Below are 16454 nucleotides of genomic sequence, written 5' to 3'. Positions count from 1 at the left end.
ATAATAGGTATTTCGAAAATGGGAGAAAAATCTGTAGGTGAAACTAATTTAGAGGAAATATCGACCCAATTCTTGGATTCTCTGGACCGAAAGAATGAGACCCATTCCAGCAGAAAGTACTAAAATTCTTAGGCCCAACTTCCGGGTGGAATAACTTTTCCCATACTCATCCGGTTAGCCATTATAATGTGTTTCGAAAATGGAAGATAGAGATCTATAGCTGAAACAGATTTAGAGGAAATATCGGCACAGTTATTGGATTTTCTGGATCGACAGAATGAGACCCAATCTAGCTGAAAGTACTACAATTCCTTGAGCCAACTTCCGGGCAGAATTAATTTGGCTATACTCATTCGGTTCGCCATTATAATGATATGTTTTCGAAAAAGGGAGATAGATATCTATAAATGAAACTGATTTAGAGGAAATATCAGCCCAGTTCTTGGATTCTCTAGACCCACAGAATGAGACCCAATCTAGCCGAAAGTACTGAAATTGTTTGAGCCACCTTTCGGGCAGAATAAATTTTCCCATACTCTTCTGGTTCACAATTATATGATACGTTTATGAAAATGGGAGATAGAGATATTTATGTGAAACTGATTTAGAGGTAATTTCAGCCCAATTCATGGATTCTCTGGGCCGACAAAATGAGACCAAAACTAGCTAAAAGTACTAAAATTCTTAGGGCCAACATCCGGGCAGAATAACTTTGCTCATACTCGTCCGGTTAGCCTTCATAATATGTGTTCCGAAAATTGGAGATATTGATCTGTAGGTGAAACTAATTTATAGGAAATATCGGCCCAGTTCTTGGATTCTGTGGACCGACAGAATGAGACCCAATCTAGCTGAAAGTACGAAAAATTCCTTGAGCCAACTTCCGGGCGGAATTAATTTGCCCATACTCATCCGGTTAGCCATTATAATGATATGTTCTCAGAAAAGGGAGATAGAGATCTGTAGCTGAAACTAATTTAAAGGAAATATCGGCCCAGTTCTTGGATTCTCTGGACCAACAGAATGAGACCCAATCTAGCTGAAAGTACAAAAAATTCCTTGAGCCAACTTCCGGGAGGAATTAATTTGCCATACTCGTTCGGTTCGTCATTATAATGATATGTTTTCGGAAAAGGGAGATAGAGATCTATAGCTGAAACTGATTTAGAGGCATTATCAGCCTAATTCTTGGATTCTCTAGACTGACAGAATGAGACCCAATAATCTAGCTGGAAATACTAAAATTCCTTGAGCCAACTTCCGGACGGAATGGATTTTTCCATACTCATCTGATTCGCCATTATACTGATACGTTTTTGAAAGTGGGGGATAGAGATCTGTAGTTGAAACTGATTTAGAGGTAATATCGGCCCAGTTCTTGGATCCTCTGGACCGACAGAATGACACCCAATCTAGCTGAAAGTACTAAAATTGCTTGAGTCAACTTCCAGGCAGATTAACTTTGCCCATACTTGTCAGGTTCGCTATTATAGTAATATGTTTTCGAAAATGGGAGATAGAGATGATTTAGAGGTAATTCAAGTAATACCTCAACATTTGGGTTACAGTTAAAACTAAGTCGGTGGTGGTGACCCTATCTAGGAACTTTTCGGTCAACTTGAACCCAACAACACCAGGTAATACCATGCTCATGGGCTGACAATATTGGGGAAGTGAAGCATTAGAGGTAATATTGAAACAGAACTTAGATGCACATAGATGCCCAAGAATCATGCACCTATGTATACCCAAGACATGGGTGTATTAGCAAAAGATTAATCCTAAAATAGTAGTGTAGTGTAAAAGCCCGGTGGTCCAAAAATACACTCGAATATTAACACTAAAAGAGGTTTAGATTTCATCTGCCTGAATGATTACAGAGGTTAAATTCATAATTAAATCCACGACAATAAAATGCATATGTGAAAACATCCATATCCATAACCCCAAAATATATGGAGTTCAAAATAAAAATAAGGGTAAAGGCCGGGCACGCCGGCACTGTGCCCAGCCTGAGTCTGTGTCTCTCCCACCCCCTAAGGAAATGACCTCTTGCCCTCCCCATCCCACTCTCTCCATTGGGCACAGCCGCTAGCTCCAGGAAAGCCAGCGGCGTGCCCAACCCTCTCCATAAAAATAAACTATGATTATAAGGCAAATATTAGGTAGAAAAGAGAATGCACAGGAAGTACGATAAGATATAAAAGAATCTAGATGGCTCTCTCAGAGTTTCCATATTGACTGCAAATTTCAAGTTCAGAGCAAGTATCAGTGGTGGAACAATGTGGTATCCCATAAGAGTTCCTCTATCATAGTATGCACATGCATCCAAGATTCCAAATGCAATGATTTGCTTTCTTTTCTTTGGATGAATACGCCAAGCTTGGATTTCCCCATGACTATTGTTATAAGTACAAGCATTTCCTTAGACAATACAAACTACCAGGTTTCATTGACAATTTTCTAAACATACCTGGCCAAGCATTGCTATCTCTGCTTCAATTCCTCCAACTCCCCATCCAGCAACTCCTAACCCATCGATCATAGTTGTATGGGAATCAGTTCCAACCACACTATCAGCGTACAGCAGGCCATCAGTGTTGAATAAAACCCGATCAAGGTATTCCAGGTTAACCTGAGTTTCAATAGTAATTTACTCAGTACATAAATAAAAAAAATGATAACATTAGTGTGAGTAACACAAGACCATTTGAATATTTCATATATTCTACTTATCAATTGAGAGAAGGAATATTTAGAGACAGAAGAAAGGAAGGAATTCTGTAGATCTGAAATCTAAAGGTAGAACCCATGTCATGTAACATTGCTATTTCTGATGATAGTAACTCCCTAACCTGATGCACGATACCAGAGCCTGGAGGAACAACAAGCATGTTATGAAAAGCAGTAGATCCCCATTTAAGAAAAGCAAATCTCTCCTTGTTCCTCTGGAATTCAAGATCCATATTTGCCTTCACTGCATTTTCTGATCTTGCTACATCCACCTGAACGGAATGATCAACAACAAGATCCACTGGAACCTACATAAAATATCAATTTTTAGAAGAAAGTTAGGAAACCTTCCCCCAAAAGAAAGAAAATATATAACACAAATACAGGAATAACAGGAATACATCTTACACTCAAAATATAAATGCAGCAAAAGGTCATATAGAAAGAAGAAAAAAGAGCAAATTACATGCACCCCTCCTATAGTTTGAAACAATATCAAAACACCCCCCTAGTTTCACCTTTTACGTGCACCCCCCTGGATAATTAGGAGGCTTACAAATTAGCCCTTACCATCAAGTTTAAACTGTTAGTTGTAGTTAAACTTTTGAAAACCCCTATATTACCCTTCAATTTATCCCATGGACCATTTTACCCTTATGAAACATAACCAGCCCAAACCCATCTTCCCTTTCTTCTCCGGCAAGCTGCGAAGAAGAGAATCAACGCCGATGCTGCTGCTGCTGCTATTGAAGAGAGGAAATTGAAGGTGTTGCTGCCGCTATAAATCCCCAAACCAAGCACTGCTCCACTGTCCTCTCTGGCTATCTTCAACAACATTTGGCAGCTCATACCATGGTTACTCTTCTCATCGCATGATACACAAAATGGAGAAGATAGTATTTTCAATAGGGGGAATTTCCTAGATCTACTGGATTAAAAAAAGATTTTCAAAACCAGTAGCAGCAAATTATGTTTTACATTCATAAGTTACTTGATTTAAAAAGATTTACCAAACCCCCACATGAGTAAAAAAAGTTAAATGAATAACCCAAAATGCCCCAACATCCTTCTCTCTCCTTCTTCTTCTTCTCCCGAAGGAACCAACCACTCCCTTGATCCCCCCTCCCCTGCAATCCCGCCCCACCCTTCTCCTTTGAATTTGAAGGATGGGTTTATATGCGGCTTACCTATTGTGAGTGTGCTCTCTCCCTTTCCTCTCTCTCCTCTGAATTCTATCTGTCATCTTTTCCTCCTCTCGTCTCTTTCCCAGGTCCGATTCCCTTCTTTAATATTCTGTTTCACCATGTTTCTGCCTTAGTTCTTCCTACTTTTTTTTTTTTTTTTCTGGTTCAATAATGCTCTTTTCTACTATTTGCATTACCATGGGCTGGAACGAGTTGATACGACTCTTTGTTCCTAAGCCCAAAAGACCTGAAACTGTGGGAGATCATTCCCCTCTCAAAAAAGATTCAAACCCATGATTCCTCGTCTTTACAAATCTCACTACTGTTGCATCTTTCCAACCTGCCATGTCTTGTGATTGTGTTGAACCAGTCCCAATCGAAGCCTCTCAATTCCTATCTATAAATGCTATTCCAGGTTTGAATCAACCCATTAGGTCCAGGCGATTCCATTAATTGATTTACAGACCATTCCGATTAGAAATTAGAGGGCTGCTATTGAAAGGAGAAGGGTGGGGCGGGATTTTAGGGGAGGGGGGTCAAGGGAGTGATTTGTTCCGTCGGGAGAAGAAGAAGAAGGAGAGAGAAGGATGTTGGGGCATTTTGGATTATTCATTTAACTTTTTTACTCATGTGGGGGTTTGGTAAATCTTTTTAAATCAAGTAACTTACAAATGTAAAACATAATTTACTGCTACTGATTTTGTAAATTTTTTTTTAATCTAGTAGATCTAGGAAATTCCTCCTTGTCAGTATCCCTAAAAATATGATTCACCAGGTAAGAATACCTCAGATTAGTATGAGTTTGTGTCGCGGTTCTACTAAAGGATGGTTGTTTATGTTTTCTGATGCATTGGATGGCCATTGTTTCTTATTAAATCCATTCACAAAAGCATTAATTCAACTTCCACCTTTCATTTTTGAACCCCCGAACTCTGTTCTTAATGTGATCTTCTCTTCCAATCCTAAGACCAGTAAAGATTGGATGGTGGTTGCCCACATAGCATCAAGGGAGCTATTCTTTTGTAAATCTAGAGATAGGTCATGGTCTATTGGACCACAAAAGAGCAGATCTGAGTTTTCCTTTGATGATGGAGACATCATATTTTCTGGTGGTGGAGAAGTTTATGCACTTGGTCTGTTAAAGAGAGTTAGGGTTTTTTATATGAATACTCAAAACACACCTTCATGGGTGGAGGTGCGTCAAGATAATATGACCTTTATCATAACGACGACTCAATAGATTGCGGTGATGGGTATATAAACTACCCGGTTGAATCAAATGGAGAACTGTTTTTGGTTGCAAGGTTCTTGAAGAATATTGGGAAGAATTCTTCAAGAACCTTCAAATTTCTGTCATACAACTTGAAAGAGAATGACAATGAAAAGCAGGGGTGGGAATGGTTACAAGGGTGTCTGTTCGGAGGTGTGAGTTGTTGGAATAGCAGGGAAGGTTTAATGGTTCAGGTGTTTGAATTTCACAATAACATACAGAGAAAGAGAGGAGATGGAGAAACTAACCTTCGCCGGAGGGTGGCTGGGCCAGGGGATGTCCATCGGAGAGGTCTTTACAACCTTCGCCGGAGATGGTGTGAAGGTAAAACCCTAAATCGATTTAGAGAATTTTCATTTTGGGGGAGAAGAAGGTCATGAAGGGTAAAATGGTAATTAATATAGGTCACTGAAGTATAAAGGGTAAAGTTGTCTTTTTCACTTTCAAAACTAACAGTTCTCTAACACCGTGAATCATTAGGGGGTTTTTTTGTAAAAGTGAAACTAAGGGGTTGTTTTGATATTGTTTCAAACTACAGGTGGGGTGCATGTAATTTGCTCAAGAAAAAAAAAATCAGATTAAAAGAAAGTGGAATGAGTGACATTATTACAGAATCAAATTTATGCTCTATAATGTTACCTAGAAAGAAGAACAGAAGTAGTTCATTGAAGGCCATTTCAGTAATTATAAGTTCCTCACCGTTTTCATGACGGGGAAGATTTTGGATGTCCAACCCCGAAGAACTTACAAGGGATAACTATTGTAATGAAAAGGAAAAATATCACCACCTACCAAGGGGTTAATCTTGCTAGAATCACAGCCAAGCTTGTTCATAGCATCCCTCATGCAAGCAAGGTCAACCACAGCAGGTACACCAGTAAAATCCTAACCAAAAAATGTAGGTCATAAAATTTATTTGGCAGAAATGTCACAAATTAAAACTACTGTGCAGTTACATCTTCAAAAAACAAAACCACTACGTAATTAGCATGACGATAAACACCTGCAGGAGAACACGAGCAGGCTTGAAAGGAATCTCGACTTGTTTGGGAGAAGTATTCTCCCAATCGATAATTGCCGATTCAAAAAGGATCCTGACGGAGTACGGCAACTTATCTGTGATGCACAGAATGTAAAGATGAGTGGATTTCTAAGAGATTGTGATTTTGGGAACCTGATAACAATATAAAAATTCAGAGTATTTCAATCTTCAAATACGAGATAGCCTCATAACATAGAAGGTATCCTTCAATGCTGAAGAGAAACGGGAACTCATGAGGGGAAAGAAGAAAAAAGGAACGTCGTGAAGTCCAAGACCAACCCAAAGGATGACAACATATATAATTTGCACATAAGAGCGGAAGAACAAACGGGAGCAGCGATAATGCCACTTACCGATCCTTGGATCATTCAGAGCAGGTAGGCTATAGTACTTTCCAAACTCGCCACCCCCAGGCTTGGGAAGACTGGTTAAGATTTACCTTGAAAGGATTCTCAGGAGCTGATCCAACACATATTCACAAACAGAACTCAATCAATTATGTCGATCTCTGGAACAGTATTAACTCGAGAATCTAATCATCTATACAAATCGTCTTTCTCTAGTAATACGCTGAGTTGGATTAGTTAATCCAATTATTTAAGTAGTTCTCTCAATACATAAAAAGCATAAATCAGTGATGAATATCCATAAAAGAACTCTCATCAACCAAGGCACATTTTTAATCCATCTGGTCCGATTTCAAAACACTATTCAGAAACTAAAGCAAATATCCTCCAGGAAGAACGAAACAGCGTAGCCAAAAGATAAAATTCATCAAATGAATGAAATTCTAAGTTGAAAAACCGGTCTGCGTCGAAAGTCGTACCCATAGTAGCGATCTTGCGCTGAAAGCGTTCAATCACAGGAGCAGCAGTCCTAGTCTGAGCTCCAGCGAGGAACCGAGGATCGGATGGAACGGATAGCAGTGGAGAAGCAAAGTGATCGGGCTTTGATGAGAGAAGGACAAGAGGAGCGAGGAAGAGGAGAAGTTAGGGTTCTAGAGATGGAAGGCAAGGATAAGGATGATAAGAAACGAACCCTAGAAGCTCTGAGCAGCGCCGGTGACTGAGAAACGGTTTTGTGAGAGAAAGCGAAAGAAAGAGGAGGGAAAAGAGAAAAGGAAAAGTTGATTTGAAAGAGAGAAAAAAATAACCGTTGAAACAAAATATCTTGAGGTGGTTTTTTTTTTTTTTTTTGGGTAGAAATATCTAGAGGTTGTTGCGTCAAAGACACGCAATCTGTAGTACCGGACACGTGCGAATTCGTGTCAATTAAAGTGAGGCATTTTACACCCCCAAAAAAAAAAAAAAGTAAGACGGTGTGTGTGTTTTTTTTTGTTTTTTTGGGTAATAGTAATCTGGGTAATCACCACGCGGTATTTTATTGAATTCTTGCCGAGCCAAAAGAGTTTTAAATTGGAAATCGATATCATTGAATTAGTTCTAGAATTTATCTCTTTTCTATAAAAAAAGAAAAACATCCTAGAAAGTAGAAACCCCCAGAATCGGTATGCAATAAGCCAACAATTTATAGGAAAATTTTCATTGACACCCCCTCTCATAGTCCGTTAAATTAATGTCATCCAATTAAGGGTCAAAATATCAATTTTTATCCAAAAATTAATAGGGTTAACTGAGTTGAATAAAAATGACTAAACCACCATTTACACTAAAAATATAAAAAACCCAGTCCCACTCTATTTTTAACCAAAAAAAAACCCCTTCAAACAAAGTTGTAAAACGAATTGTTTGGAGTAGAGGCTGAACCCCTTAGATTGATGTCGCTACAAGTCTGATAACAGTCCGTTGTAAAACGAACTGTTTGCACCTTTTGGAAATTGATTTTGGTGTTGACCTTGGAGGAAATGGATTAGGGTTTCAAACCCAGATGAACAATGGCTTCCAAGGGTCTTCCGCTGGATTAGGGTTTCAAACCCATATGAACAATGGCTTCCAGTGTGAAATTGGATCTAAAGAAGATGATTGAAGAGCTGGATTTGTCCAATGTGGGGCAAGGGAGACTGGAGAGGGTGGTGGCGGGGTTGCAGCGGAGCGAGAGAAGTAACCGGCATTCTTTTGTTGCTTCACTGCTCTCATCTCACCTCTTCTCAGTGTAGACGGTATCAGGGGCTTCTCTGGCGAGGCCATCGGGCCCGATTTCGGGAAGAAGAGAAGGATTCATGGCCTTTGAATGGGACTAGGGAAGCAAATCAGACGTCTGATCTAGTCGATCTCTACTCCATTGCGTCAAATCACCGGCAGACGTCTGAGATCTTCATCGTTTCCTCCTTTGTCTTTTTATTTCTTTTTTCAAATTTAGGGCTTGGATCGCACAAAGGTGTGACACCCTTATCCCAACTTTGAAAGATAATGGATAAGAGGTTGGGGTTTTTCAAACCTACTTTGTTGTAGGTCTACCCAATGCCATAACAGCCAAGAAGATAACGATGAGATGTTAATTAAACTTAAAACTGGAAACCCAATTTGGATTTTGGTTTATGATGGTGGGTTTTGGTTGGATCTTCGGGATTCAGTTCTTTGTTTTCAGAAATTATGAGAAAATTATACTTCTATGTTCAGTGTCTTTTATGGGAGAGGTTTAAGGGTATGTGAAAGGGAGAAGAAGAAGAAGAAGCAAGGAGAGAATAGGAGAAAAGGGAAAGGGAAAGTGCACCTGTGTATGGGGTTGGATTGCTGAGATCATGGTGGGGCGGGGTAGACTAGAGAGGGTGGTATGGGGTTGCAGGGGAGGGAGAGTAAGAGCGAGAGATGGAGGGCTGAGGTGGTGGTGGTGTTAGCGATGGCAGCGGCGATGGCAAAAAACAGCAGAAGGAGAAGAAGAAGGAAAGAAAAAGAAATAAAAACAATGGCAAAATTGTCTTTATAAAAAAACTAACATGCTGACATCTAAGGGTGTCAAAACCAAACCAAAACCGTTTACCGAAATCGAACCGAACCCCTTAAACCGAAACAGGCAGACCGTTTAGTTAAATGGTCCGGTTATGGTTTTAGAAATGACACCGTTTATTTAATCGGTTTGGTTTGATTTAGACCGATTAATCCAACAGTTTCAAACCGTATAATCCAATTAAAATTGATTATAACCAAACCGTCTAACTGTTTAAAAACCTAACAACCTTTTTTTTTTAATAAACAAAAAATCAAAACCTGGCAAGTAGCAACTACTAAGTAATGACATTTCTTAATTAATGATTTCCCTCATAAAAAATAACAAAACTAATAACGTAGTAAGTAATAAGTAATAACTAGTATTAGTAAATAGAGTAGTGAATGTGTATAGAACCGTTTAACTGAAACTGTGTAAGACCGTATAGAACCATTTAACCGAAACCATTTACTAAACAGTTCAGGTTTTGATTATGAGACCGTTTAGTTAAACGGTCTGGTTACGGTTTCTACCCTCAAGCAGTCAAAATCGAATTGAACCGAACCATTTAACCGAAACTGGACCGTTTAACACCCTTACTGACATCAGTACTTAACCGTTAAAAGGCTTTTTCCGCTTGTTTTTGGGCCAAAATTGATATCTGGGCCCTTAGTGGGGTGGCATTAATTTAACAGTTAAATGGATTCTTTTTGGTTTAGCCGCTTAGGGGCTTTAACCTATAATTAACAGAACTTGTCGGGCATATGTTAGGGAACTTAAATCACCTGCGTGATACGCGAGGACGAACAGTGGATTTGAATCGTCGATTCAACACCTAAGGTGAGTGAGTTAGACACACGACTTAATTTGCGAAGTGTTTGATAGTTAGAAATTACGAATGCCATTCATGCAATTAAATTTGATTATTGATGATTATGCCATGATATGTTAGTGTAAAATTAATCATCACTATGTATGCGTTACTTGCTTTAATACTGCTTATTTGTAAATGATTATGTAAGATGCTTCTGAATTTATATTTAATAGTTATGTGAATGGTATTGAATCGGGATTCGGGAGATGATAAATATTGGGCCCGAATCACCACCGTTGCTGTATGTATGGAAATGGGATCCAGGAGACGATGAAAATGCCGAGCCTGGGATCGCCATACCAATGAAGTAGTTCATGCTCATATAGAACTAGGCTTTGGACACGGAGTGCGGTATGGTCGTGTTTCCATGACCGTACTCGCCTACTCACTGTTGTACCTTAAATTCAATTATAACTGCTGCATTAGAAGGTAATTGTTGCACTAGGTTGGAAACGGGCGTGTGACCGGCCGACCATTTTTGGCATTCACATTCCCTTACTATTGTATGATTATGCATACGTTAGAGGGGCCGAGAGGATAGTTGGGCTGACCGTCATTCAGTATTGTGGACTCGACCTTTAGCATATACACATGCGTACTCTATCACGTATGTATGCTGGTTAGGTTGAATTATACCCAGTACTACAACCCTTGCTGACAGGGGTTTAGGTGTCGGTCAAACCCATGGTTCCCAACCGCTTTTGGGGTAGCCCACCAAGAAGTTTGGGCGTCGACCGCCTTTTGGGCCGAATGCCAAGATGGGGTTTGAATTGGGGGTTTGCGTACATACTCTTGGTGGAGTCCAGTACAATAGGCTCCCAGCATAACTCGGGTTTGCCATCGCCGGGATACCATCTGCTTATGGTATCGATATCGGGGATGCCACCTAGGGTGTTGTAATAGTATTTCACCTAACTTAGTTTGTGATGCTAGGAGGCAAATCGCAATAATGCATTCATGCATCATGTGAACTATTCATTCCTTTACTTATGTGCTTGTTTGCATGGTTTAACCGCCCATTGGGCTTAGTGGAGCTCACTTCTCGAGGAAATATTCTTTTAGATGCTGCAGGTACATTGCAGTCGATCGGCTCGGAGTGCGATACTCTCGATGGTGGCTGTGGTGATGTGTGGCCTCTGGAGTTTGAGGAGTACGGACCTAACTGTTGTTGTGTGGATTGTTACTTTGGGGAACCTTGAGTTTCGGCCTTGTGGCCTCTCTCTCTTTTGATACTTTTGTCTGTTTGTGTTATCCTTTTGTTTTTCCCTTTCATGATCGATGTATTTAGTTAACTTATGATGTAATCATAAGTCCTGATGGAAGAATGAATATATATATTAGATAAACTTTCACGGTTAATGTATGTATTATAACTTAATTTTCCAACTCTGATATTGTTAGTATTATCCTTTTCTTCTCTTGGATTGTATTTTTTACAGTGGGTTATTAGTTCTACGATACTGCCTAATAGTCTTGAATAGACATACATAGAGATACATGCCAATACGAGGGAGGGTATTTACTTGAATTATGCTTTAAAATTTAATATGTGGAGAATCAAGACCATGTCTTCTCTATTTAACAATCAAAATGGTGTGATCATTTTTCAATGTGGCGTATATAAGGGCGCTAGACCAGGAATCCCACCTATACCTACTAGATTAGGGGGATTTTGTCAAGAGTGAGTAGTCCAATTAGCTACAGAATGATCTCTGTGACTTTTAAGACTTTCTTGTTCAATTTTTTAGGGTTGGAAATTAGTAAGGTTTTTATTTTTATTTTTTTATTTTTGGTAAAAAGATATTATTTACTCATAACTAGATAACTCCAATCATTCATCCATACTTAGGGAGCCTGTTAGATGAATCCAATCATTTTATCTACAATAGTGGACAAATGGCTAAACTTTTCAGCATGGGTATGAGCTGATCAAGGTGACCCAAAATTCTCTGCCACATGGCAAGTTGGATGGGCTCAAAATTTGATGGATAGTTACACCCTAAGATCCCTGCTTACACGCACAACTTTGGCCCAATGAAAGTTTGACAAGTGGTAAAATAAATGTTTGAAAATTCAGGGCTATGGGAAAGTGGATACCATGAATATACATGGTGACATTGTCTTATAAAATTGAGGGTAAGAGATCGCTGTCGGAGCCTCTAGAGCATGTACGCGTGCGCTGATCAATGGAAGCTTATGTACAAGCATCGTCTTGGACATGATTTCTACCTTTTAGTGGGAGTAGAGTGGTACTTTTACGCATTTCTATTTCTAAGCACAAAAACCACGTGAGCCTCCCAAATTATTAAAATAAAAGTTGTAGAATTTTCTATCCTACCAATAGAACTGCCCTTTTTCATTGTCTAGGGGGAAATTTCCATTTGAAAATTCTAGACCACTGCTAAGTTCGTGCGCCACTAACGCCTCTACAGCCCACTGTCCACACCGCGCATGTACGCTCGGACGAAAGTCCTCGCACATACACCGTAGCATCCACCTTGTTTATTAACTTAAACAATAGATACAACTTTATTAAATATACCTAAGTATTCACCTTTACGTTTCCAATGTGGGACTATTCCCAACGTCATTATGTTGAAAACCTCCAACACGATTATTCTCTGCCAAGGAGCGTTCGCCCATGTGTAACTTTAATATATGAAATGTTTAGTTTTAGCACCTTTTCCATGGGGAAATTTCTTAAGTCAACCCCTACACGTGTATGACTACATCTCGACAAGTGTGCACTCATGTGGTTCATTAGGGGAAAGGTGAGAGAGGAAAGGAGGGTTGTAGGGTTGGACCTTTCGGAGGACTACCCGGTCCAGATTGAGCTCCTCTCCTCTCCAGGGAACCTTAGGTGTGTGTCGAGATGTTTGCGGTACAATCCAACCCTTAAATGTCCCCTAGACACTCTCTGGGTGTTGAGCTTCCTGAAAAGGAGCCGGATCCCTATGGGTCCACTCATTGTTTACTCTCACCACGACTATAGAGAAGAATTGCCCCCCATGATAATGGAAGTGTCTAAGAAGCAAGTTCAAAGTGGGAAGTTACTAAAATCGCAACAGATTTCACTGGAAATTGAATCCTTGTGAAAGATTTTGAGTTTTCTATCACATGAAACACCATAGTTCATTCTTACCAGAAAAAAACAAAAAAGAAACACCATAGTTCATTATTCCAATTAGCAATAACGAATATTCTTAGATTCCCACAACCCCCCCGGCCCCCCATCCCAAAACACACACACATATGACCGAATAAAAAAAGAACATTTTGTCCAATGTTGAGTCTAGGCATCCAAAATGATAAAATACACTACTGTAATTAATATTTTTGGGAAGAAAACACTACTTAGTCATGTGGCTCTTGTGTTCAAACATAGAAAATACAAAATGACTCTCCCTCTTAAGTGAAATAAAAAATATGATTGCTTTTCATATTGACGCAAGAGTCACGCAACGTGGCAGCAATTCTCTTCCCTTATTCAAAATTAAATAATGACTATTCTTAATTCCCACACCCCCTCCCTCCCAAAACGCACACACATAAGACCGAATAAAAAAGAGGAACATTTCATCCAATGTTGAGTCTAGGCATCCAAAATGATAAAATACACCATTGTAATTAATTTTTTTTTGGAAAAAAAACACTACTTGATCACGTGGTTCTTGTTTTCAAACATAGAAAATGTAAAATAACTGTCGATCTTTAAGTGAAATAAAAAAAAGATTATTTACACATACCACCCCTGAGGTTTGACGAAAGGATAAATTTATCCTCCAATTTTGAAAAATTCTGCGGATCCCCTTGAGGTTTGCAAACGGTAATAAATACACCCTTTCCGTCAATTCATGACTAACAACGTTAAAAATATGCTATGAACTGACAGAATTGTCCTTACAAAAAAACAAAAAAAAATACCTGTAACTTGTCTTCCCCAAAATCGATTGGGGAAGAGGAGTTGCAGATATGGGAACACCATGGAAACTGAGATAGTGGCACGGCGAGTGAAAGATCCGAAACGATTTGGAGTAGAGTCTACCCAAGCCCTAAGCACTACTTTAAGCTGATCAGTCTCAACTTCTTGCATCCAACCGCAATACATCCAATCCCCAAATCGAAAATCAATTTACACCCTCTCTTGCAGATGGTTAAGCTTTCCATTCTATAATAATTTATAAGAAAGATGTTGTATATTAATAAGTCAAAGCAATGTCAATGCAGTGAAATTGATAACATACCTGCCGATAGTATAATGTAAAGTGTCCAAGTTCGATTGCAAAGTTCTCATCCGAAGTAACCTCTGCACATTCCTTTGCTTTTGCATATACCTGTATTGGGATTCAATTAAAATAAAAACACACAGAGAGAATCAAAAGTTGAAAAATGCCAAAGGGAAGTGAATCAGGATTTTTTCTAGTAACAGATAATTGTTAATCAAGTTATGAGCTTTGCCAAAGGTAGGAGTCATCCACCGTATGATTTGGGCAAGGATCATGTGAGAGATGCTATTAATGAATAGGGATGAGAGTTAATAGAAGAAACAGAAGCGGCGTCGTTTGTGTGCAACCCTAGAGTCAGGGTTTCTGGGGTATGGAGGAAGGTAGATGGTTGTGATTTGATTGTTGAACGGAATGTGAACAGAAGCCTCTTTCTCCGATTGTTTACCTGTGTATGTCCGAGGTGATAACTCAGATTTTGTGACCACCGATACCATGAAAAGCACTGTAATTCATCCTCTCTCTTGTTCTTCTTCTTCTCTGTTATTATTGTTTCTGGTTGCTTTGATCCTGAACCATAATAGATAAAAAAATGAGAGGACTGGGTAGACTCTGCTCCAAATCACTGCGGATCCTTCGTTCGCTGTGCCACAGTCTTGGTTCCCATGGTGTTCCATACCTGCAACTGCAACTCATCTTCCCCAATCGATTTTGGGGAAGACGAGTTGCAGGTTTTTTTTTTTTTTTTTTTTTTTTTTTTGTAAGGGCAATTCTGTCAGCTCACAGCATATTTTTAACGCTGCTAATCATGAACTGACAGAATGGATGTATGTGTTATCCTTTCGTCAAACCTCAAGATGGTATGTCTAAATTACCCATTAAAAAAAAAAACCCCTACTGGTGCATTCTCATTGCTCTCCCCTGTTGATGCAAGAGCTACGGTACACAACCTGGAAGCAATCCCCTTATTCAAAATTATCATTTGTTACTACATGGATGTGTTAGAGAATAATCCCACACTGATTAAATTTTTTAATATTTGATAATTTCATATAGTAGTTGGGCACTTGGGCCTCTCCAACAAATAACTAAAGCTTTTGGATGGAATAACTCAACTTGGTACAAAAGCACCACCAACAATACCATGATAATATGTCATGGGTCTGTGAGTACAGCCTAGTTAGAGATTTCAATTGGTCTGGTTTTGGGTTAGCGGTCTGCATCCTTAGCGGTTCCGGCTCTAAGGTGTCAAGATCATAACCAGACCAATAAGCTTATCAAATCCAAATCTGAGATCCAAGACCGTTAACTAATGGTTGGTCTGATTCTAGTTCCTAATCGATTCTCTTTCTCTTTCTGTGCCATTGTAAGAAAGAAGAGCAAAGAATACAAAAACAGGATCAGTTGGGCAAACTTGTCTTTTTCTTTCTCAGTGGGGATTTTTTTTTTGGGAGACAGGAGAGGTATCCGACTTAAGGCCGACAAAATCTCCCCTAGGCTCGTACATGACCCCGCGCCAAGCACCAAACCGGGAGATTCTGAGCCCTAGTGAGCCTCAGGCGGGTGACCCCAAGAAATTATGCAACGGCGAAGATTTGATCACGAGACCTCGCTTCCTGAGGTGGAGTCTCATGTCCCCTCCAAGCCAGCTGCACTAACCCATTCAGTGGGGATTTCCTTCCTTCTTTGTTTTGTTCTAGTGTTTCCTTGAAAAGTGACGGAAGAGAGAGAGAGAGAGAGAGAGAGAGAGAGAGAGAGAGAGAGAGACTGACAACAAAAAATCAGGAGAATAGGTAGCATAATTAGCTCAAAAAGAAGGAAGGAAAGAGCATTGAAGAAGACGGAGGTGTCGTTTTATTAGGATTACTAGACATATTTTGGGACAGAGAGTGATTGAGGGTAAGTAATTTAATAGTGAGGTGGCTCGAGAATGGACTAGACACGTGGTAGTAGTGGGGTTTTATATTATCGTCTCCATTTCGGTGTGAGATCACTACACGTGTTCATATGTTGGTTGGTTCAGACATTGTCTTGTTTCTTCTCCTCCTTTATCCCACTATCGTTTGTCGTTATCTTCTTCCTCGGTGGTTCCTTCCAGTTCCAGACTTGTTTTTCTACTCCGTCAGCCAAATAACTTTCCAAGTTTTAAACTTTGGTTAGATTGGACGGCAAAGGAAGGACATACTTTTACAATTCACATTCAATTTGCTTACATATCATCTGGTTCCAGTGAGAGCTAAAG

The 16454-nt window shown here is 39.5% G+C and overlaps 1 protein-coding gene and 1 long non-coding RNA gene across 2 annotated transcripts; both read right to left on the bottom strand.

The window, feature by feature from the left end:
* Positions 1–2434: 2434 nt before the first annotated feature.
* LOC122646337 (aconitate hydratase, cytoplasmic-like) lies at positions 2435–6258 on the bottom strand. Its single transcript, XM_043839876.1, has 4 exons — positions 6191–6258; positions 5980–6072; positions 2856–3041; positions 2435–2635 (listed from the first exon to the last, which is right to left on the bottom strand). Exons 2-4 carry the CDS (start codon positions 6031–6033, stop codon positions 2450–2452), a joined length of 426 nt encoding a protein of 141 aa, XP_043695811.1. The 5' UTR covers positions 6034–6072; positions 6191–6258; the 3' UTR covers positions 2435–2449.
* A 2-nt stretch (positions 6259–6260) lies between these two features.
* On the bottom strand, positions 6261–7076 carry LOC122646338. Its single transcript, XR_006330594.1, has 3 exons — positions 7056–7076; positions 6583–6688; positions 6261–6303 (listed from the first exon to the last, which is right to left on the bottom strand). It is a non-coding gene; the product is annotated as an uncharacterized LOC122646338 (long non-coding RNA).
* Between the last annotated feature and the right edge of the window lie 9378 nt (positions 7077–16454).

The sequence above is a fragment of the Telopea speciosissima genome, chromosome 11 (assembly GCF_018873765.1).
Source record: "Telopea speciosissima isolate NSW1024214 ecotype Mountain lineage chromosome 11, Tspe_v1, whole genome shotgun sequence".
Classification (NCBI taxonomy): domain Eukaryota; kingdom Viridiplantae; phylum Streptophyta; class Magnoliopsida; order Proteales; family Proteaceae; genus Telopea; species Telopea speciosissima.
This window is presented reverse-complemented; position numbering and strand designations above follow the sequence as displayed.